This window comes from Ambystoma mexicanum, chromosome 4q (genome assembly GCF_040938575.1).
Source record: "Ambystoma mexicanum isolate Mex_15411 chromosome 4q, UKY_AmexF1_1, whole genome shotgun sequence".
NCBI classification, from domain to species: Eukaryota; Metazoa; Chordata; class Amphibia; order Caudata; family Ambystomatidae; genus Ambystoma; species Ambystoma mexicanum.
In genome coordinates, this window is record NC_090928.1 from 362476924 (window position 1) to 362501759 (window position 24836).

The 24836-nt window shown below is 43.3% G+C and overlaps 1 protein-coding gene across 2 annotated transcripts in view; it reads right to left on the reverse strand.

Moving 5' to 3' along the window:
* Positions 1-9572: 9572 nt before the first annotated feature.
* LOC138468519 (centromere protein H-like) overlaps positions 9573-24836 on the reverse strand; it is a 655463-nt gene continuing 640199 nt past the window's right edge. Inside the window, exon 10 of one of the 2 annotated variants that reach the window (XM_069609017.1) lies at positions 9573-9901. In XM_069609017.1, coding sequence (XP_069465118.1) covers positions 9812-9901 — 90 coding nt within the window. In that variant the 3' untranslated portion in view covers positions 9573-9811. The remainder of the gene's footprint in view (positions 9902-24836) is intronic. The other variant, XM_069609018.1, reaches the window with a different exon arrangement.

The following is a 24836-nucleotide window of genomic DNA, read 5'->3' on the forward strand; positions in this document are numbered from 1 at the left end:
GTTTTCTTGCTTGGCCTATGGTCACTCGATAGAGGAGTCCCCAGTGTAGCTTAAACCATGGATACTCCGTACCCCTGTCAGGATTGGTATACGCTTGTTCCCTAGCTCCTCTCAGAGTGAGGTCTGTTAGGATTTCATTCCTAAAAAGTAGACTTCTTATCCTCTGGTAACCAGTCTATGAGACCACTTAATTTGTTACCTTCTGCCCAATCCCTTTTTGCTTTTCTCACCTCCCTTCTGCTCTTTCTTTGGGCCTTTGGAGTGGGTGATGTTATTTCAACTTCTGAAAACGGCACGCTTCGGAGCCATTCTGCATCCCTTACGCAATCTTGGAAGGTGGGAAGATCAGTTCCTATCAAAACTGGAGCCGATAAGTGAGGCATTATGGCAAACTTCATTTTGGACCCGACACCCAGCATTACTTGTTTTGAAGGATATGGCTTAGTGTCCCCATGTACACATTTAACAGGTATTAAGGGTTCTCCCACCTTCCCTGCCCCACTTACTTATGGTCTGATGGCTGTTTGTTCGCTCCCACTGTCTAGGAGCCCTTGCCTCTGTGTTCCATCGACCCCCACGAGATAAGGTTCTCTGCTTCTGCGATATTCTCGTCCTTGGATGTAACTGGTGCCCAATTGGATCAGGTTTATGTTTTCATGTGCAAAACCTGGTGATATGGCCCCACTCAAAGCATTAGGGCTGGTGGTTTAATTTGGGCCACGGTAGTCTAGTTTCAACATGAGTAGGTTTTTGCTCAACAGTGTTCTGGCCTCGTGCAATTATTGGTTTTGGGCTCTCTACCAGAGGGGTTCTGGTGTTGCCTGCTTTCTGGAAAGCAGAAGCTATATTGATTGCTTCAGCCAATGACGGTGGTGTTGGCGTACCCAGCGTTGCATGGGCACCGGAAGAGCATCTATAAATTGTTCAAGCTTTATTTTGTCCATTATTTCCGGTACGTGGCTGGTTGAGGGTTTTAGCCACTTGTCCGTTAGATCATGAATTCGATAATAGAGTTGCCTTGGGGTTTCTCCCACCCTTAACTTTGTCTTATGTATGCTTCATCGTCCACACCCATCCGCTCAAGAATGGTTCTTTTTATGTCTGCATATGAGGTGTCACCAGCTGAGTTTGCAGCTTGATACGCTACTTGCATGGAGCCAGTCAACAAAGGTGCAATGAAATGACCCTACTTTTCGAATGGCCATTGGGCATTACGTGCAACCCGCTCAAAGTTGGTGAAAAAGTAACTTGGATCCTCACGAGGTTGGAACTTTTGCAACACGGAAGTAGGGGCACGGGGTTGCCCTCGGGTGGTCACCATGGCCTCAGTAACCTGCTTCAAGGTGCTCTGGTTTGCGACCTGCAATTGCATGGCTTGTTGTAAGGTCTGCCGGTCTGTTTGAGCCGGATGGCTCTGAACCTTGATCAGCTGCAGGAGTTGTTGCTGTCCGTCCGCTAGTGCTTTGATGATTCATTCCATGGCTTGCTATTAGATCCCACCGATGCCACCAAATTATGTAAGGAAGAGTGGAGAGCTGCAGTTGCCTGAACACAAATTGATATTTTTATTGACATCAGCAAGGAAAACAAAATAATATGGAATTGATTTGCCAGAACTCATGGACGCAATTCAGTCTTTTTCAGGAGCTTTCTTCTTGTGTCTCCTCAAATAAGGGTGCACAGAAGCAGTCTTGTGGTTAGTCTTCGTATGCCTAGATGGCATCCGTGACTGTTCTCTCCTCCGTCATCGGCAGTTCTGAAAAGACACAAATAAATCTCACTACGTCCTTCTGTTTCTGCCTTATATGGGGGCTGGAGGGTTCTCAGCCAATCAGAATCAATATTGTCACAGAGTCTATAACCTCCCTCCCACGCCCGCCCCCTTTTTCCTCGACTGACGGTTGCCATGATGTCTCCAAGATCAACCGCTAGAGAGTGCAGTGGCTTGGAACTCGAAGGTAGATGTACAGGTGCGGGAACCCCCCCCGACTTTATTAAAAACATTTCCCATATGTCTCTGTCCTAATAGCAAGGCTCGATGAACATAACGTGCAGATGAAAAAACAATATTCCTATCAACTGAGCACATTAAAGGTTCCATAGCTACCTTTGTACCACGCACTCCCTGCGCAGAAAATAATGGTTTCAAATACACTCTCCTTAAATCCATAGTAACAGGGCAATTTAAAATTTAATGTTTTAATGTTTCATTAAAAGAAGCCCACAATGGGCATAGCCCAGATCTTGAGGTTGACCATGTGCGGGTGTACCATGCTATATCCCAGCATCATTCGTACGTACAAAGAACGCTCATAAGGGGGACAGATTTCATCCAGAAGGCTCAGCGAGTTTCCATCATTTTTCTGTGTGGAAACTCCGAAGCATTCTTCAAGGAAGCCTATTGCACTTCCAGCCTTTTCATAGCTTTCCTCCTTGCCTTCACTTTAAGCTCCCTTTTGGCAAAATGATTACAGTTCTATGGTTTATCCCAGAGGGCTCTTGTCCCACATATATAATAGATGCTTTACATGGTCCAGCCAATCACAGTTCTTTGCCCCTTCCAAATGTAAATAAATGTTCAGAGCCTCACAATATGTTGACAGGCCCAGGGCAGACCATAGTCGGACCCAATAGAGTACCGGCTTGAGAGCAATCTGGTCTGCTTTAGAAAAAACACTAAGGAGCGCTAGCACCAGGGATGTCAGAGCACTTGTAGGTAACAGTAACTTTTTCAAAAGCTTATTCTCAATACTTGACAATGGGACCGATTTAGAATGGCCGGATAGCTTTGCCCCATAAAATGCCACTGGTAAAGCCTGCTTGTCATATTAACAGTGCCGGGAAGATTGCCCCACTACCATGACTGGAAAAAAAGGAGTATATTCCATCGCTATACTTCTGCAGGTTAGCCTTAGCGTTAGTAAGTTGGTCAGACCAGCCCCCTGACTCATGGAACCTAATTCCCAAGTAGTCAAAAAAGGTGACTTCTTCCAACCTTATGCCATCTGCCATTATTCTCAGAGTAATATTCCTCATTTTGGGAGGCTTAAAGACTACAACTTTAGTTTTAGCAGCATTCAATTCTAGACCATGCTCACTACACTTACTCTTAAAAATTTCCTAGGATGTCCGTTAGGCGATGTGGACAAAATAACTGCATCATCGGCACAGAAGAGGGTAGGCCATTTCTTGTTCCCAATTCTTGGGGCATCTAGAGCATTCTTTTTTAGTGTATCTATTAAGCCATGAACATAAAGCAAGAAGAGAAGGGGTGCCAGGACACATCCCTGGTGCACTCCTCTATGCACTATCAATAGTGAGTTGCTCCACAGCGGACTGATGCCTCAGATTTTGAGTATAATAGAATAGAATCCACCAGTGTCTTGGGTACATTACATTCTCTTAATACCTGCCAAAGGGTAGTTCTTTAGACGGCATCGAAGGCTGATTTTGGGTCACGAAAAATAGGGTAAAGCCTAGTTTTGGATAGAATTACTTATTTTTGGATCAATAAAAACAAAAGAAAGAAATGGTCCACTGTTCCTCTACCAGCTCAGACGCCTGCTTGTGCTCCTGTAATAAACCTGGTTTCGTTCACCCAAGTTTAGAGTATGGTCAAAATTATTCCTCCAAATATTTCCACCACTCATCTGCAGAAATGTGCCATTGAAGAGCCTGCTCAGGGTTTGGCTTCCTTGAGGTTTCTAGTCTCCAAAAGCCAGCACCATCTCCCTGCGCCAATGCCATTTGCAGGACTGCCCACCTTGTTTTGGCTAACTTTTTTTTTGTTCGTATTAGGGCCTTATATTTTGCCCAGAGGTCCCGGAGGCAGTGCTTATCCAGCACTGCGCCAGCTCTTTTACATGACATAGTGGTTTTCTTTGCCTTTATACAGTCCTCGTCTTACCAAGCATTTGTCACCATGGTCTTTTTCAGTCGGGATGGTACATACGTTAGAAAGGGGGTCACTTTCCTACTTATTAGTTCAAATTCTGCAATTATCATTTTATTAGACAAACTGCAATTGTGGATATTTCCCCAAGTTATCTTTGATGGAGTCATACACCTCTGACTGCGTCTCTTTAGCAGTGTATTCCAGTTCATAGTTTTCCTTACAATGTCGAAGGCAGTCACAGGTTGACTCATGTGCTGGTCTGGCTTCAGCAATGGATTTAATGCCCTTATGCAGAATTGCAGCACAAGGGGATAGTGATCGCTATCGCTTCTTTCTATTTCAAAACCCAGGACCTTAGACCAGCTAGTGCCTGTGATGAAAGTATAGTCTCTACGCAACGAGCCATTATGACCATTAAATGTTGCTTTTGCTGACTGGTCGCCTGGTATTCTGCCATTGCAGGCTCTCAGGTTCAAATTCGCAACAGCGCAAGCTGTTTTGAACACCCATCTATGGGCCCTTTTTGGCAGAGCAGTCTTGACAGTTGGGATAGTCCAGACTACGTCTTGGTTTTCCCAAAGCTCTAGTGTTTCTTTTCGAGGTTCTATCTGGAGTTTCACATCTCCGGCAACTATACTGAATTCTCCCTGAATGGTCAAGGGGATGCTTAATTTGGTCAGCTCTTGATGTTTTGGCATGACTCCCCTGTCAAAGTCTAATTTGGGCAGGTTATAGAAGTTAACAGGAATCAATCTGCCTCTTCTGTTGCCACGGAGAGGACCTGCAGGTCCATTGAGTTGGTCTCCACGTTGGTCATCTTCCAATCCAGGTTTATGTCAATCCACATCTGCAGGCCCCCCCGATGACCTGCCCCTCGTGCCCCCAGTCACTGGGATAATATAATGCACATACCCTTGTAAATCCACAGGGATTAATGACTAGGTTTCCTGAAACAGCAGGACCTTATATTTTGTGGCAAAGTTACACCAATCCCAGTCCGATATAACACTATTGAGCCCTGTTATATTCCAGAGATAATCTTCATTATGTGTCCAATCGTTTCAGCGCCACCTTCCTGGCTCGGTCAGGCAGCCTGTTCCAGGTTGCTCGCAGCATAGCCCCAGCCATGTTCCACCACTCTAAATGTACTCCCCCTCTCATTATCATCGTGGCTTACCGTCAATTTGAATCTCAACTCTTACAATGCAGGTGAACAATCACAGAACAGAGATGCAATGGCATATGAGACCAGTTTGATAAATGTCCAGTTTGCGGGGCTATTTCACTTTGGTAATTCCACACATAGTAGGTCCCTATTTTTAAGTGATGAATGCCACGAGATATCCTTCCATATTGCCAATAATCTGGATCTGTTTAGGAAGGGACTGGCAGCCATTGGAGACAGTTCCTCCTATTTAGCCAAGGGGTATTAATGACCTCAGATCTTGCAAGGGATTTGGGCAGTCGCTTAGATATTCTTTATAGGAATCCATTGCCATGTATTTCATTGGCAACGGGCCAGGCAGACTATTAGAGGACGATCTGGTAAATGAGTGTCATTCACAGTGCTGGTTTCAGCTTTATTACCAGATCGCCCGATTCTTTGCATCTGGACCTCTTGGTGCCCACACGCAGCATCAGCGTTAATCTTTATCCATTTGTCAATGGGGCCCCCAAGTTCAACCTGACTTGTGGTCCCATTGCCCAGATCTTTTGAAATAGTAATTGGAGATGGAGAGGCAAATCGTCTGGGCTTTGCAGCGCCTTTCAACTCATTGGCGAACTCTACTATCCTTAGCCTGCTTGAGTTTTTTTCCTTTTGCCAGCCTTTTCCTATAGCTATTTCACTGCTGGGGTCATCCTCTTCCTTTGCCGCTGTTATGGTTAAGGTATCCTTATGTATAGTGGAGAGATGGGAGGAACATCAGGTTGCTCTGGTTCCGTTACTATTGCCGGTTTGCTTACTAGAGACCCTATAATGGTAGTCTGGGCAATTTCAACCTCTCCTACTAACAGATGTGTATGGGTCTCAGTAGGTGTTCTTCCTACTCGTGTGCTTATTTCCTAGCTACTGGCCAGGATGGCATCTACAACTTTTCCGATGATGTGTTTTAGTTCTTGGTGTTCTGCTGCCAAATTTGTACAAAGTCAGAACAGTGCCTCCACTTTAGAGAGGATGGAATTTAGGTGAGAATATAAGGAGGCATGAGGCCCCAACTCCATTGAAGATTCACCATTCAGTGCAGTGATTGCAACTTTCGCATATGCACTTTCCTCGCCAGAGCACCTTGGGCTTGAAGCCAAGGCTGCGAGGTTGGGACTGGCTAATAGATTGACACCTCCAAAGCTGTTATTATACTGAGCTTGGTTCTGACCCAGCAAATTGTGCTTCAAGTCAAGACAAAGGTTAAGCAACGAGCCGTCTTCTATCGTGAAGGAGTGATGTCCCGTTATGGATTCAGAGTTCATTCTAAAGTCAGTCGAAGAGGACAGTAGTAGGTTCTCCGCAGGGACATGGGCTGATGATGAAGGGCGCAGCGCTTATGTAGGTAAATAGGTGGGAATGTTGCATTGTTTTCCAGTATTACTACTGGCAGCAGTGAGTAAGTCCCTTTTCCCTTTTTTGGGACATGGTTGGGCTTTCAGGATCTCTGCCCGTTTACCTGGACTTCGGGGTCTCTTTCCCGAGCAATTTGTTCCGCTGCGGAGACCACATCTACGCGGCCTCAGTCATTTCATGCTCTCTATATGACAGATTACAGGAGGATGGATTGGTCTATATACCCTTTTTTTGTTGATTAAATGGCGAGTTCCAGTAGGCTACCAAAACCAGCGTTAGAGCCGGGTACTATCTGCACTCACTGCCACAAACACAAGTTCAGGGGGCACTCTCTGCGAAACTATTTCTGTTTTTGCTTCTTAATTCTACTCATCCTTCAATCTGGGTCCTCAGTGGTGGGCACCAACAACCAGGCCAGACTGACCTAAATGGCACTCTATGCTTGCCCATAGCAGGGACTCTCCACTAGCCCCAGCAGCAGCCTTCCCCAAACCTCTGGCGAGTCCACGCTGGGCGTAATTTAGCACCAAAAAAAGCAAATGAGCAAAAGAAGGGTCCCTTTTAACAGAAATCACAGAGGGAGTGATGGGGCAAGGCCCTGAAAAAAACCAAAGGATGGTAGGGGTGCCAAGGCAAGACGAGATTCTTTTTAAGTTCCAATCCTGGCCACAAACCTGTAAATCCCCCAAATAAATCTTGCAGAGTGATACTTCTGTTATGCCTTTGTGTGGGGACGACTTGCCTTTGTGACAGTTTGCGTGTTCTTACAATTACCTCCTTGTCCTTCTACAGGAATAACCCAATGGGTAGTGAAGGCAATAAGGGCACCTTTGCTCTCCGGCACCATCGGGGCAAGGGTGAGGGATTTGTGCTACTACAAGCAGCAATTGGGTAGGGGAGTACAAGGAGAGGTCCGAGTTAGTGGGTGACCAGGTCTCCAATGCATAGGGGATTGGTTGTTTGGGGGAAACAGCCATGGGTGAGACAGTCCAAGAGAAAGTTCAACAGCTGTGTCAGATGGGCAGGTGGTTAAGGGGGTTGGAGGGATGAAAGCTAAAGGTGTTGAAGTGAAGACAGTTAAAGCTGATGTAGCGGTTATATTTGTGGAGACTCCCGTCAATGCCCCCCGTGTTTCCCACTACTTCTGGATTTGTGCAGCTGGCAACCATGCCCTTTGTGTACAGTTTCTTAACAACTGTGCATTCTTACTTGGCTGGTGCAAATGGCACTTCTAGTTGCACAGTTCATTGAAAGTCCCTTTCCCCAGAGGATGGCAGGGCACCCAACGGTCCTGGCCCTTCATTTGAATGACACTCCTACTCTATTTCTGCAACCTCCTGGACTTGCTGACCCTCAGCTTTAATCATGATTTTAGGCAGGTTGCTCTGATGCTCGCTCATTTTCCTTTTCAATTTTTTCATCTACTGGCATATTGTGCAAGGCCTCTTTCTGGCTTTTCAGCACATTGGCTCCATCACCAAGGACAGGTTTGTTCTGCTCCCGCCCCTTTTCTAGCCCAATAGTGTCGTTCTGTTGCAATCCTTCCTCCAAGTCAAAGTACTGCTGGGGGCATATGAGAGGTTAGAACTAAAGAAAGCTGAGCATTTTTAAGTCTCGGACATGTTCTCAAAGCTGGAGAGGAACATTTGTTTGAAGGTGGAGACATTATTTCTGAGACCGATGTGGTTTTGTCAGTTAGGTGGTTGCCATCCACTTTCTTATTGCACTACACAGTCCTATACCACCATATCAAACTCTTCCAAGGTCAATAGCAATATCTTACTGCGGGCGAAGGGACAGGAAGACGCCATACAGCACAGCACCCTGAGCAATGAGGAGGACTTTGTTCTTCCTCTGAGGCATTGGATGTCGTTTTCATGGTAGGCATCTCCCGTTTCAACACTGGTCTATTGACGAACCTGAGCTGTTTACGTAACCTAGGCTGCCTAGTGTAGCGCTTCTGGTCTCCATTTAGACATCCGTTTGGTTAACAAGTCCGGTCTGTATTCCGATGAACTGGCATTAATGGTGGCACTTTGAATCCCACTGCTCCAAGGGCAAAAAGGACCATTGTTCTATCATGCAAATTCCATATATGTTCCTCTTACAGTTGGGTGATGGGAGGAGTCAACACAGAGGGCACTGATTCACACTCTAAAGAGTAGGTATTGGAATTTATTTGGGATGCAATGCAGCACAAAGTACTGATTGCCTGAAAACATAGCTCTGGGGCAGTGCTCCTGGTGTTAAGGCAGGTGAGCAGCAACTTTACAGAAGCTGGTCCTGTTGCCCATCCAACAACAGCTACGGGGCTTCACTAAGAGGGGCACCCTCCTAGCGGAGACCGCCTTCAAAAGTACACAGTAAAAACAACATGGTCCAAACGCAAAGAATTGCTACTATTTGTTTAAGGCAGAGAAGCTGAGCGGCTCAAAGGAAAAGACAAATAAAAAAGGAGTGTATGAGTAATGTGCAGTGTTATTTAGAGATTTGAAAAAAAAAAATAATCTGTTCAATTAACTGGTTCAGGCCGTCCACAATGTTATGTCATCATGATTTATCTGGCGCCTTTGCTAAATTGCTGAAATAAAAAAATAAAGAAAAATATCAGTAATAAGGCTCTAACTCAGCACTTTTGGCTGTTCGCTTCCACCAATGCGCTCTGTCTATGACACACGTGCATCCTTCTTCACCTGAAAAGAAGTGCACACGTAGTTGCTGCAACCTCTGTTGATTGACCAGGAGAAAATAGCTGTGAAATGATTGACATCCCAGCGGCAATATCAACAGTTTTTAGCTCAGATCCTTTGGACCCATTATAGTGGCCAATTGTGTTGATGCGTTCATTATGTCTACAAGGTTCATGGAGCCACAGGAAATGAGAATAGTAAGGGCACAATAATCAGTCTAACAGATAAAGGATATAGAAATACTGCAAAATATCTACCTTAGGCTGAATACATTATTGTCTCCAAGTACATTTTACTTAACAACTTGATACAAAATGTGCCCCTTTTCTTCACCAAAACTTCACATGCATAAGTCACATCGAACCAATACATGATGGAGGGAGGTTTTTATTCAAGAGGCACTGAGATTTTCAAAGATTAAACTATTAACGTGTATAAAAATATACTTTATTGTAACCAATTTTGGCAAAAACACATTTTTACAAACCGATAATCCAGTTGCCAGATGTTGAACAAACATACATTCATTGCAAGGTAGAGAAAACAATTTGAAAGTGTTCTTTTGAGATTAAGTGCTGGTTATACAATTCTTTCCCGTTGAATGAGAGTAGTTGGAGACTTCACAGTAGGGCTAGCTGAAGTCTTTAAATGTTTGTCTTCCAAGAGTTAAGTTTGAGGACATTCTTTCATTTTCACAAGGAGATTTGCTAATTTTGGATCATCTGCCCAGTTCACTTTTGCACTAACAACAATCCGCTAGGAATTCAGGGGGTTGAGGGTGGGGGGAAGAAATGTGAAGAAAATCTTTCATTAAAGATAAATGAATGTCGCATTGTTGCACAATAATCTATTCAAATAACACAAAAAGCGCAAAATTGATAGCGGAACCAGGTACACATTATTTAAACATGCGTGTTCCAATTCTTCCTCTCGGATCTGACCTGTAATGTTTCAACCCCTAATTCCTGTACAGTCTGAATCACTGAATCATAGGGATTTCCACACACATATTTAAGTTAGTTTTTGGGGATAAAGCAATGCCAGTACTTGCATTTACCTAATATTTAAAATACCAAACATTGTCAATTAACATTAAAATCATCATTACTTCAGGCCCCTTAAATTACTTAAAACTGATACTGATAATAGCAGAGAGAATTTCAATAGCATTTGACAAAACTCTTAAAAAGTTGAACACACACATCTGCTAAAAGAATTAAATGCAAAAATGCCGGTATAAATCCTGGGATTTTAGGACTGACAGAATATGTTTTTTAAATCGTGCTATTTGAAGATGGCCAAAGAAGTGCATAGGAGACACTGCAGTTAAATTATCAAAGGTGCGGAAACCAGAGGTGCAGCCAGAATTAAATTACACGGTAGGCCTGCACCATATGGACGTGGGTCTACGCCAGGGATCCCCATTAAGAAAACAATATACATTTTAAGTATTTTCTTGTGTGCACATGCAGATGTCAAAATAGGTGCTTTTCAGGATGTTGCTTATATTTAACTAAAATGTTACAAGACAACTCCCCTGATGTCCCCTTGCATCATGGTCTTCAATATTTCAGAGACAATTTTCCATAATACCATTTTATATCCAAATTGTGCTCACCCTGCCATCACCTCTTCGTGCATTCTTCCCCATCCATCTCCAATAATCATTGTAATTTTTACCACTCCTGTACCCAATGTCTTCAGTTCTTTCCTCAATTAGTCAGTTTTTGCATTTGCTACCAGTTTTACTAATGGCACTTAAAATAACTTGTGCGACTGTTACCAAATTCAGTGGTACCCATGTTATCAACCTTATAAATTATGACAAACCGAGTAGGCCCTGTATGAATTTGAATATGTACATTCCAGTTGCCCACATCTCTGAATTCTGCATATTATTATGAACACTCTTAATGCATCCTTAAAGACCAAGGGGCGGGTCATTATCACGGGATAAATGACCTGCCACCAAGTTATGGGTCGAGGCGAAGCAGAGGTCCATATATTGGGGAAGGATCAGTATCCCAAGCAATAATGACCCCTCCCGAGGACTATAAAGCTATTAGAACATAGTGCTGTTAGAAGACCAAATTACTTACCTCTCTGAAATGTTCCTTCTTTCTGATGGAAGTTCGTACAACGGAATCCTCATCTTTGGTATCCATCTCCCAGTGCAGCTGCTCTTTTCAGCCACCACGGGGGCACAGCGCAGCACTGCACCTGCTCCACCCGACACCCCCGGGATAACACTTCGGGGCAGGTATGTATAGAGGCGCTGCACCAAATGACCTCAGTTCCACCCTTTGTTCCTAGCAATCTGATGCCGAGGGACTGCAGAACCAAGGCGTACTAGCTAACTGCCAAGAGGGACTGGTAGGGAGGGTGATTAGGACATTTTGGGGGAATGTCCATCAGAAAAACCATTACAGAAAGGCAAGTAATTAGTTCTTTTCATTTCCTACCCCGGATTACTCATATTTGATAGACTCCCAAAGTAGTACAATGACCTGAAGGAGGGAGGGTAGCAATTTAGCAAAGACATCACCTAAATCAGAAAACTCTGAAGGGCAGCTCTGAAAATACGAGTGTCCTGACCATACATAATTCAAGCAGTAATGTTTAGTGAACATGTTCAAAGAAACCCACGTAGCCGCTTGGAAAATATCTAGAACACGAGGTAGCAGCCAACCCGCCTTTTGGAATGAGCCCCGAGACACCCGGGGACCACATTACCAGCAAGATCATATATTTCTGCGATGCAGAGAATGATCCACAGAGACAGGGTATGTTGAATCACAACGCTGCCTGCTCGGGGAACTGTGTAAACAAGGAAGAGCTAGTCAGCCATTCTGACGGCTGTTATCCGAGAGACGTAGAACTTGATGGCCCGCACCGGATCCAGTAGATGGAAGGGTTCCTCTGACTTGGACGGATGAGACGTAGGAAAGAAATCAGGCAGATGGATCTTTTCAGAGAGACTACCTTTGTAAGGAAGGAGGGTTTAACTCACAAAGTAGGGAGGTTCAACAGAAAACGCCTGAGGATCAATCACCCATCTAGTTGAAGTGATGGTGTTGGGGTGGTCGGTAAAGGTGCCAGTGAGAAAGAGTGGTTCACGAATGTGCACACCATATTGGTGAATGGGGGAATGGCAGTGTTGACGCAAGATTCCGATCGAACATGTATTTAGCGAAGGGGATATGTGTTACTTTGTGTTTAAGTTGATACATTTTAGATTTGCCTATAGGTTGAAATATAAACATAATATAGGTATGGTGTGCCACGTAGCGGCTAGAAGTTGAGCAGTGAGCCGCCCCACATGTGCATGCAAGAAAGGAGATTTGCAATGAAGAAAGTACTGTAATGAGGATGCAGTAGTTTTAAACATGCATGCACTGATATACATACAGGGGGGTGTTAATATGTAAATGACCACGCTTCAACGCTGATGCTTGTCTTTATAGAGAGGCTTTATTTCTTTAGTTCATCCAAGAGAAAGGCCCCCAGCTGTGGCTGTCCTCCTGCTCTCAATCCTCTCTCTCTCTGCTGCTAGAATGTGGAACCTTTGCTTAATCATAACAACAAAGGTTCCTTGGTAACTAGGTTACATGGCAGCAGCTGAATTGATGTGATTGTAAACTCAATGAAGTAAATGTAACCACCTCCTAACACCTCCCTTCCTTTTACCAAAATATAAGTATTTGCCTAAACTAGATAATAGATTTCATTGAACATAAGTAGTTCATTATTTACATAGTATCTGATACACCGCTATATGAAGAAATAATTAAATTGCTTTAAATACCTTGCAGTGCAGTTACAAGTTGTTGTTTACCTTTTTGCAAATTGCTATCCTCTCCTTGTTCCAGACCCCACCCCCTTTAACAAGCACCGAAGATCCCAAATCTTTAACCACTTGTTTGGGCTGTGAAAATATGGATGCACCTTTGCGCACCTTGGTGGGAAGTTTGATCTTGATCCAATCACCTTCCTCAAGACTGAATCCAAGCATTCTTCCTGTCATATTGCTCCTTGGATCTGACCCCAGATTCAAATATCTTCTCTCTCACTCCCTCCAGATCTATTCCTACGAATTTTGACCTTCCCATCCAGCCTGGACACATGTGTGAGTTAGGTTTCCTCCCTCTTAATAGTTCAAATGGGGATACACCCGTAACACTGTGTGGTGCTAGTCTATATTGGAATGTTCTCTCCATTATGGTCCTGATCCAGTCACCTCCTGTTGCTACCGCAATTCTAATTGCATCCATGAGAGTACGGTTGAAGCGTTCTACACACCCATTGGTCTGGGGATGATATAATGAAGTGGTTACTTGGTCTATTCCATGGTTACTCAAGAACTCTCTAAATTCCTTGGAAACCAATTGGGTCCCATTATCTGATAAACACTTTCTAGGGAATCCCTCTCTCCAAAATAATTGCTCCAAACATTTAATGATGCTACTGCTGGATATGTCTCTTAGTGTAAATATTTCGGGCCACTTGGATAATAAATCTATGACAACCAGTACATAGGTGTCTCTCCCACCCTTGATATTGAAAGGCCCTAGTAAGTCTAAAGCAACCTCATCCCATGGAACTGTGGATGGCTTTCTAACAGTCATGGGTACTTTTTGAATCCTGAGACCCTTATTACCTTCAATGCAATCACAACAATTGTTGACCACTTCTTCAGTGTCTTTGTCAAGATTAGGCCACCAAAATTCTGCCCTAACCAAGCCTTTGGTTCTAGGCAGTCCCAAATGCCCAACATGAGCTAGCTCAATTATTAATTTTCTCATTTTAATAGGTACAACCATCTGATGTCCTCTATGTAAGTATCCTTTATCAATCCAGAGTTCTTCCTTAACTTTGGCAAACCCGCCTAAATCACCAATATAATTTCTTATTCTGTTCTGCGTCACCAATGTTAAAACTCTCTGGTACAATTCATCCTCTGAACATGCATTGTCCCACTCCTCTTTCTTTACTGACTCATGAACCTGAAATATTTCAACACCTTTCTCACGAGTCAGAGGAGACTCCTCAGACACTGTTTCTCTCACTACTGATCTGGATAAGGCATCAGCAACTACGTTGGTTTCACCACTAATGTGAAGCATATCATATTGCAGGCCTTGTAGGGATGTCACCCACTTCATGATGCGTCTGGAGACTCCCTCCAGACCACCTTTGGTAAATATTCCTATTAGGGGTTTATGGTCTGTACATACTGTGAATTCTCTGCCCCACAAATATCTTTTGAACTTTTCCACTCCCCAGACACAAGCCAATGCTTCCTTTTCTACCACTGAATATCTGTTCTCAGGTCCTTTGAGAGATCTAGAGGCAAATGCTATGGTGTGTAAGCCCTCCTGATCTTCCTGCATTAGGACTGCCCCAATACCATAGTCACTTGCATCCACAAATAGTAATGAATGTCTACTTTCTTCAAACGTTTTCAAGATGCGTGCATTGACTATAGCATCTTTAATCTTACCAAACTCTTCCTCACAAGATTCATTCCACTTGAACGTAACACCTTTACGAGTCAACATCCTCATGTTCCTTGACAAATTTGCCAACCCTCTAACAAACTTGCCATAAAATTCTACCAGACCTAGAAAAGATAGTATATCTGCTTTGGATTTTGGTGCTTCCATCTTGCGAATAGCTTCTATGGCCTTTTCTTTGGGTTTGATCCCTTCACCTGTAATTTCATGACCTAGATATTCAACTTTGTCAGTTTTGAATATGCATTTCTCTAACGATACTGTAAGGCCAGCCTCTTTGAATATGTTCAACACTCTCTCTAACCTTTTATCATGTTCTGCTTCATTTTTCCTCTCTGCTGCTAGAATGTGGAACCTTTGCTTAATCATAACAACAAAGGTTCCTTGGTAACTAGGTTACATGGCAGCAGCTGAATTGATGTGATTGTAAACTCAATGAAGTAAATGTAACCACCTCCTAACAGGGGGTCTTAAGGGACATATGTTTGGGACAGTTGGGGTGCATGGGGAAATGTACAAATCTGTATGCCGCGTGCCCTTTCATAGTTTGGGCAGGCCCTGCAACCAGGGTTTACAAGAAACTGTGTGACTGGGAAAACTGGTTTAGCAAGGTTTACGGCTGTTGAAGAGCAGTGAACAGCTGCGATAAGGTCAGATGGTAAGTTACTGGGAGGCACAGGGTTTTTACAATTTAGCACTATTGTGAAAAGGAGATGCAATCTTTTTAAGTATATTGGAGCTTGTTATTTATTGTCCAGGGGAGTACAGCCATCTGTTTGGGATTGACTAATACGCCTGGGGTGAAGGGACACGTAAGGGCAGAGTTGACAAATACTTTATGGGTTTTGATTATTTTATCAGGTTGTGTCCGGAGGCCATGTGTGTTGAATTGGTAGTCTTTTAGTTTAAAGTGAAACAAAGATGCCAGCAAGTCTGAGCAGGTGAGATAGTTATCACCATGTTAAGTTAAGGGGAACTTGTTTATTTTCCCCCTCCTCATATTGTTTGGAGTGTTCTGGCAAACTATGTGCATCACATCTGGGGTTAGAAGGTCCCAGGCCAGTTGGAACTTGTAATAAGTTATGTTTGTGTTTAAATGTATAACTACGTGATGGCGTCATGACCTACCATGGACACATTCCAAAAAAGGTGTGCTGTAAATATGAGCTGATGCGAAGATATGTTGAAAGGGAATGGAAGTTAAATAAATGTGCCCAATGAGAACATGGACATTTAAGAAGATTGCACCGCTTTCTATAGGTTTGACAATTCATGTGTGGGGGGGATGATTTGTAATAAAATATGTGGGAGTGTTTTAACTGTTGCAAAATGTAAATAATGTGTAAACTTGTGTGGTTCAGTGAGACTCGGGATAGTTTCACTCTACAGTGCCATCTAGCTCCTCCTAACTCGCTTTACGAACAAACATGCACTCGCTTCTTAAGAGGTGGGCCTACTCTGGATTAAGGTGATTGGAGGTCCACCCCCACAATGGCAACCAGGAAAATTGCCTTGAAGGTGAACAAGCTTAACGAGCAAGAACAAAGGAGCTCAAATGGTGCGCCCATTAAAAATGTTAACACAAAATTTAAAACCCATGCTGGGACAACAAACTGGCATGGGGGAAACCTATTAGAAAGACCCTCAGGAATTGCATGACCATGGGGATTGCGATAAAAGAAGTCTTTCTCCAGGGTCCTCTTGATGACTGAAATACCTGCAAGATGCCCCTTTACCGTAAACAATCTGCAGGCCCGTCCGGGACAAAGACAGAAAAAATTCCAACACAGTGGATGTGGAGCAGAACAAGGGTCCAGATACCTCTCCCGGCACCAAGACGAAAACGTACACCACCTGCAGGCATAGATCGACTTGGTGGTGGGTCTTCTAGCACAGAGGAGGTTTGAATGAAAGATTTCTGTAATCTTCCGATTACAGAGTGGGACCAAATGTAAAATAAAATTCAAAATATGACAAGATTTAAAATTCAACAATGGATGGCTGTAAAACAACAAAAAGTGCCCAATAGGCGAAGGCATTCACTAATGTAGTTCAACCAAGGGATTTTAACAGCATGATTTTATTTGCAAAGATCTTGTCAAGTCGTTTGTGTTCAGGTTTTTAATGTATAACGAATAATACCTGAAATTAGAAAACCCAACACAGCTCTCAAAAACTGTTCTTCCCCATTTTGTGGAAATTTGTTTGAGCAAATCCCTACCCAACTGTTTCAATCCATATGTTTATAGCAGTGCACTTTGCCTTCTAAATTTTGTGAATACATTTTGAAAGACAGACACCATTGCACTAAGCCATTGAGTCATAACTTTGCCAAACTCCTCTGGAACTGGCGCAACATTTCTTGTGGTGGTCTCTTTTGTCTAAGAGGTGGAATATACATAAATGGTGAAACAAGAGTGGTCCGTGTTACTTTTTCCATCAACATGCACACTTGTACTGATTGCTCAGCTTTGTAATTTTTATCAATGGCCCCCTCACTGCTTTCCGAGATGGGTGGTGATAGAGTCAGGAGTGCCTGTTTCATTGTCTGGGACTCACCTCTGAGGCTTGCAGCACCTCTGCCAGCTTAACACCAGGTGAGTCAGGAAAGTCGTACAGGAAGGATTAGGGATGATGGGAAATTGAGCAAATAAAGTTTTGCCTAACTCATGCGCATTGTGCTCCAGCGACTTGATGCATTTTAATGCAGCCAGGTTCCCCACCCCCCACCTTTCCTTCACTAGACCAAGCTTCATCCACTCACATCACTGTGCATATCTGATGACCCCTTTAAGCTCCAGGTGGCTCTTCTACCAGCAGGGCCCAGATTTTCCTGGCCTCTTGGCTAGGTCTCCTTTTTGCACTGGATCTCTCGACAACGGACACATTCATTCTCCTCTAAGTCCCAGGCAGCACTGCCTTCAGAACCAAAACCTTGTTGGCTCCACTTGGTCTTATTGTCTAGCATTTGCAGGAGGTGGGTATCCAGTCTCCGGCGTGGTCCCCTCATTTTGTCAGCAACAGTGGCAAAACCTTTCTGGTCAGCTACCAGTTTGAAAGAGGTTTCCCTCTACCTTGGCAAAGTTCTTGGTTGGATTATGATGGCCTAAGCTAACTGATAGAATTGGCTAGAATTGTCTTTTTGGATTCACAATCATGGCCCGTGTAATAAAGATATGGTTAATGCAAGTCTTGGAATGAAGCAGAGGAAGCCCCCTGCTGATGGGATGCCACACTAATGGGGAAGAGGACTCGCTTTCAAAATGATGAACTTCAAGGCCCAAGTTAGGTTACCACTGCTGTTTGGATTGTAAGGCCACCTCCCCACCTTTTAGGGAGCATTCTTAAAGTTAAAGCATGCGATGAAGAAAAAGTGAGATAAGCAGGTATATTTTAAGGCTAGGATTTTAAAAGGATTTAGCCATGAGTGTTGGGATGTCATTACTAAAAACGCAGGGTTGTGTACATATAAAGCCCATCCCCCATTTGGCAGGTGCACTCTTAGCGTAGATATAATTTTATTTCTAGCATATTCTAAAACATTCTATCAAAAACATATACAACATATATACTACACAGACTAAATACATACATCTCTGTTAATATAGACAATGTTACTGATAGAAAATACAAATTCAAATTTCGCCCAGTTCATTAATTCAATCTTTTCTCATCCCATTTGGTAGAAAAATAGTTTAGCATATTTTCACGAACTTGCCTGGATGATAAGCACATACAAAAAGATGGAATTCAGCATACTAGGTCACCCATCTAAGCAGCATACTTTTGAAGGGTGCCTATACAATGGACAGAACTTCACAAAAGCAAAACAAAAGGGGTGATGGCTGGAAAGTTTGAAATTAATCTTTACCTCTGCATTTTTCGTATTGTGTTTTTGGTTTAAAACTAAACCTTTCACAAATATAACAGTTAAAACAGTGTATAACAAAATTTTACTTCTAGAAAAAAAAACAATTTGCACATTCAATAGAACACAATCGGTAGTACATTCAATAATAGGATCTAAAAAAAATATGTAAAAACAGGAAAAAGAAAGTAATAGAAAGAAAAACTCTTAAGAGTTTTTAGTGTCTCTACCAAGAAACCATAAAGGGTCACTATGAGTGATGCACTATCGCCCCACATAAAATGAGCCCAAAAAGTCTCCCCCAAACCGTTCAACTGCTGTGGCACTACATTTTTGAAATATTTGAGCCCTAGATCCATTAGTTTGCCACAATCTAAAATCAAGTGCTTGAGAGTCTCTATAGTGGAGTCATGTTACCCTTTCCAAAGTGGGCAGTTGATTAGGTCAAAAATAGAGATATAAAGGTGGGAATTTTCTGCACGGAAACAAGTAAACTAATTTAGGTAGCAACTACTGTTTTCTTGGGAATTGTGCATATTCTCTGTATGTCTTGAATCGAGATATACCAACAAATGTCTCACACCAGTCTTTTTTGTGAAGTTTCTTTTTTGCCGGGGGCGGTCTAAGAGTCAGTTCCTCTTCTGTGGAGTTAAACGTCATCAGGATTTTCTTACTTTTGTCCCTGAACACATTTAACAACGCCAAAGACTGGTGGACCAATAAGATACCCAAAACATTGTATAAGGAATTGATAGGGGGACAAATCATTTTTGAATAGTTCGACCAAAGCCTCCAATGAGCCCGGCATAAAGTGAGATTAGACCCAGCTCGTGTCTGATGATACAATTAGGAATGGATTTCGCCAGCCCCAAAGACACTTTCCAGACTAATCCCTGTATGATGTTTAAATATAAGCCAAGGTCAAGAGTTGTCATGTCTAAATCAAAGCAGTGATAGCTCCATTTTAGCCAAGTAATATTTAATTCAAGGTAGCAAGGAGAATTTACAGAATGTAGCATTGATCCTTTTCATCTGGCAGCCTAAATTTCTCTCTAATGCCAATCTTGCATGTTGATATAGAATGAGTATTCGTTGGATTATATCCCAGGTATCGAATTGAGTATACCCTCTCCAGACTGTGTTCCACAACCTTCCAATCCATTACTTTCTGTTTAGTGGTAGTGAAAATAACGATCTTGGACTTCTCCCCATTGATGAGGAGATTATTCTAAATAGAGTTGGCAGATAGATTTAACTTTCAAGACCCAGCAGGGTCTTGGAAAAAAAAAAACTGGTTGTCAGCAAATGTCAGAGTTCAACTTTACATGACCCAGATTGACTGGGAAAGTTATTGCCTCCGACCAACATTTTTCCAGGTCACTGATGTAGATGTTAAAGAGGGTCGGTGTCAGGACACAGCCCTGTCTAAGGCCGACAAAGGTCTGTACTGATCCTGACATACAACCCTCTCGTCAACCTGACCATGATTGCCGTGTTCCTATGTAAATTTGTCATTAGTTGAACCAGTGTAAGAGGAATTGATCGTTCAAACAGTTTGTTCAACAAAAGGGTTCTGTTTACTCTATCAAATGCCCTGCTCATATCGAGCAAGGCCATATAGATGGTACCAATGGCCCTCTTTTTCACAGATTCCAGCAGATGTCCCATAACTATGGCATTGAGAGCCATTCCCATGCCTACTCTAAAGCCCACCTGGAAACGGGTTAGCACTGCCAGATGCAGCAGCGAATGATTGAGATCATGGAGGAGCAAGGAAGAAAATATTTAGCCTACTGCATCTACGAGTGCTATTGGCCTATAGTTGTTCAGGTTGCTGGTAGGATCCTTTTTATAAATGGGGATGATGTTTGACTCATGCCACGAATGAGGAAAGCGGTAAGTAGAAAAGATAGATGAAAATAAAGACCCCAAAGGACCAACTGAAGCCTGGGGGTTACTTTTCAATAGGTCAGATGCCAGGCTATCTGATCCTGGCACCCTAGATGCCTTAGTCCTCAAAATAACCCAAAGTAGGTGGATCTTCTCCCCAAGGATAGGTTGAAGGCAAAATAGGACCAGTCAGCCGATGATCCTCTCAGACCACCCTTTCGGGTGTGGTAAACTTGTTTGAATAGACGACCAGTCAAGTACCTTCTGCTATTTTGCAGATAAAGTTAGATTTGGCTGGACCTATCTTGCTTTCAATCATGTCTCACAATTCAGCAGTTTTTGTGTGCATTAACTTCTCCAAGATGGTTTGATTGTCCTTGATGTAGAGTTGCATTTTTAGATTCTTCACAGTGCTTTTGTGACCTTGAACAATAAGTCTCTTTCTTGAAATATAGATATCCTGTCATCAATTGAGCCTTCTGAAGTTCCCTTAGAGGTCTTCTTTTGAGTTTTTTTGCCTCATCAAAGCAGCTGTAAAAAGCATGGGACCGTGTTTTTAGACATTCTGGCTTGCCCTTGTATATTAGCAGTTTAAAATGATTTGATATTGTGATATTAAATCTATCTTTTTTTTTTAAAAGGCTCAGGCTGTTGCCTCCCGTTTAGTCCAATAGCCTCATTGCTTTGGTCTGGATTGTCAGGAACTAATGGCAGTTGGCAAAGTTCCACTTCACTATTAACCGACCCCTGTCTGCCGTGAGTGGAATCAGGGTGGGGTATGCGATGTGTATGTTCAGGGCCGCAGCCATAAGCTCTAATATTGAATGGTCACTCAAGCCCAAATTGTGAACAGCTAAGAGCCCAGACAAAGGATAAAGATGGTTGGAGATGTAAACGTGACCAAGCAGTTGGGGTTGGACTGCCCCTTTTGGGGTGAGATCAAGCCTGATTTAAATATGGTATTTCTTCTTTTGTAATGGCTTGGCAGGCAAAGAACGATGGTCTGGAGGTTTGCCCAAAGCATTGCCAGAGGTTAAGATTAATTCTAATCCTTCCAGCCATCACCTCTTGTTTTGCTGTAGTCTGTTTATTTAATATGGCACGCACAACCCAGAGGTAACAGGGCGCAATAGAGAACAGGAAGATAAGATTACATAAAAGCTTAGTTGCAAGGTAAGGCAGAGTTGAATATAAAGCAGAGCATTACATTTCGTAGAATCTGATGAGAGGGCATATATACATACAGTAAATTACATTTCGGCAGGTCAGTTGAGGAATGTACATATATACAGTCAGGTTGGCAAGGGTCTGTTAGTGAAGAGGGCATGGTTCAGTCATGGGGATCATTGGATCGTAACCAGGTGAGAGTGTTTTACCTGAAGCTGTAGTAGGATTGGTCTGTTCTGATGTTGAGTGGGAGAGCATTCCAATGTTGGGCTGCCATGACAGGGAAGCTACTGCCACCCGTTTTCTTCGGTCTGAATTTGGGTACCTGTAGGCAGTAAGGGTTAATCATTCTGGTGGGGCGGGTGGAAGTTCTTTTTACTATTCTGGTTGCGAGATAGGGGGATGCTGCGTTATTTAAGCATTTGAAGGTGAGTGATGCCGTTTTGAGTGAGATGCGGTCACAGATTTTGAGGCATTTGTGTTCTCTTCTTTTGTTAGAGATGTGTTCCTTGGATGCTAAGTTAAGGGCTGTTCTGAGTGCGTTGTTTTGCAGTGTTTGAAGTTTGTCGGTTATGTATTTGTTGGCTCCTAGGTACATGGCATTACAATAGTCAAGTCTGGAAAGTATTAGGGCATTGGCGATGATGATGCAGCTAGCTTGGGAGAGGAATGCTCTACTTGCCCTGATAAGCTTGCACGTGTAGGCGGTAGAGGATGCTAGTGAGTTTACTTGTTTTTTTAGTGACAAGGCTGAGTCAAGGTGAAAGCCTAGAGTTTTCACTGTTTTGGCAACTGTGATGGTATTGCCATCAATGTTGAATGCCTTGTAGTTGGAACTGAGTTTTTTTAGGTTGGCGATGGAGCCGAGGAGCAGGATTTCGGTTTTATCAACATTCAGGCATAGGCCGTGCGTGGCCATCCATGCCTGAATGATGAGGTATATTTTGTTTACCAAGGCCGTATCTGAGTCGAAGTTGCCTGAAAGGGGTATGAGGATCTAGGTGTCATATGCGTAATTAGTGTATGCGACACCCAGTCTGTCCAACTTGTCAAATAGAGGCTTGGTAAAGATGTTGTAGAGGGTTGGGGAGATGCAGGAGCCCTGGGATACACCGCAGGTTATTTTGATGGGGTCTGCTGAGGCTAGTGAGGAGAAGACTCCCATAGTTTAATTGTCCAAAAATGATTGGATCCAGGCTATGGCTTCTTTCGAAATGTGGGCAGCCGAGGCCAGGTGTTTGCACAGGACTGTGTTATCTACCAGGTCGAAGGCCACCGACAGATTGAGGAGGAGTAGCATGGCAGTGTTTCCTTTGTCGTTAATCTCATTGATCTGGGTTTTAAGATCAATTAAGGATGTCTCAGTTCCGTGCTGCTGTCTGAATACAGATTGGCGGGCACCTAGGAGTTTGTGAGTTTCTAGAAATTGCTGGGTTTGTAGGTATACTACTCGGTCTATTATCTTTAACAGGAACGGCACTGTGGTGATGGGCCTGTAATTAGTGGGAATAGCGGGGTCTGGGGTTTGCTTCTTGAGGAGAGGCAGAACCCAGGATTCTTTGAGATCGCTTGGTATGGGAGGAGAAGGATGCGTTGATCAGTTTGGTTATAAAGGGAGCTAAGTCCCTGGCAGCATCCTTGATTATCTGGGGTGGGCAGTTGTCGCCTTTGCAGTTGGATGGTTTGAGTGAAGCGATAAACCTTTCTGTTTCTAGAATGGAGATGTTAGCGAATCTGAAGAGATTCGGGCCTGATGGGTTAGTTATTTTGGCATGATTGCTAGGAGATGATTTGTTGGTGGTTAGGGAGTCTTTTTTTTAGAGCGATTTTAGTTTTGAGAGTTGATTTTGTTAGGGCGTTTTGGACGCTGGTGCACCATTGTTTGTCTTTAGTTAGGTTATCTTGTGGGGGTATGGGGGATTCAAGTTCCCTTAGGATCGTAAATTGTTCCCTGGTGTTGGAGCTGGATTTTTCGATTCTTTCATTAAATAGGTTCTTTTTTGTGAGTAAGATTTCTTTTTTGTAGTTATTTGCGAAAAGTTTGAGTTGTAGTTTGTTCTCTTCTGTGGGGGTATTGCGCCATTGAGTTTCTAGTTTCCTTTTTTTCCACATTCTTAGTTCTTTCAAATGGGGGTGAACCAAGCGTTTAGGTGAGCTGGTTTGCTTTTTTGGAATTTTAGAGGGGCAATGATGCCTAGTCCTTTCTTCATAGCATTGTTATAGCTTTCTACTAGGCACTCTGTATTTAGGTTGTCAGGGAGGGCATTAAGGGTTGGCAGCAATAGTGGTAGGAGGTTGTCTGGAGTTATTTTTTCTTTTGCTCTAGTGGGCAGTGGTGGTGCCATGATTTTTTCTTTACTGACTTCTTTATTGAGTGATAATATGAAGTCAATGAGGTAGTGGTCTGTCCAGTGCCGAGTAGTTTTGGTGATGGTGGTATCGCAGTTCAAGGTGGCAATCCAGTCCAAGGTCCCACCTTTATAATGGGTACGGGTAAGCACTTTTTGGATTAGGCAGTGTTCAGCTAGCATTTTGGCTATAGCTTGTGCTGGTTTGTCATCAGGGTCGTTCAAGCCAATATTCAGGTCACCTAGTAATAGTATTTGAGGGGTTTCTTTTGTATTGTTGGCTAGGAGGCTCGATAGGTCTGCCTCAAATGAACCAATGGGGCCAGGTGGCCTATAAATTAGGTAAATGGTGAAGGTACGGCAGTTGGAGATAGGCAATTTGGCTGTGAGTAGCTCGCAAGATTTGAGAGGTGATTGAGCCAATGGTCTTAGCTCGAGATTAGTCTTTGCTATGATGGCCAGACCGCCTCCTCTGTTATTGGGTCTGTCCATTCTGATTATTTGATAGTTTTCAGGGATGGCTATTGAAAGTGCTGAGCCTGCTGCTTCATGAAGCCATGATTCAGTGATTGCCAGGAGGTCGAGGTTATTGGTGGATAAGGTATCTGCCATTTCCGTGGCATGGGCCACTAGGGATCTAGCTTTGATCAAGGCTCCGGATAGAATAGTTGTGTTGGGTGTGTCCTGGATTGTTATAGGGGTGAGTTTAGGTTGGGTAGAGTTATTACAGTGTATTTAGGTTGGGGCATACTTTAGGGTGTCGTGAGGTGGATCTCAGGAGAGGATTAAGGATCTTGTTGTCGCAGATGGGCTCAGAGACGGGGTAACCTGGCTCGAAGCCTGATGTTTCTATCTGTGGTCGGACAGGGTACATGGTTACATGGTTAATGCAGCAGTAGAAATGA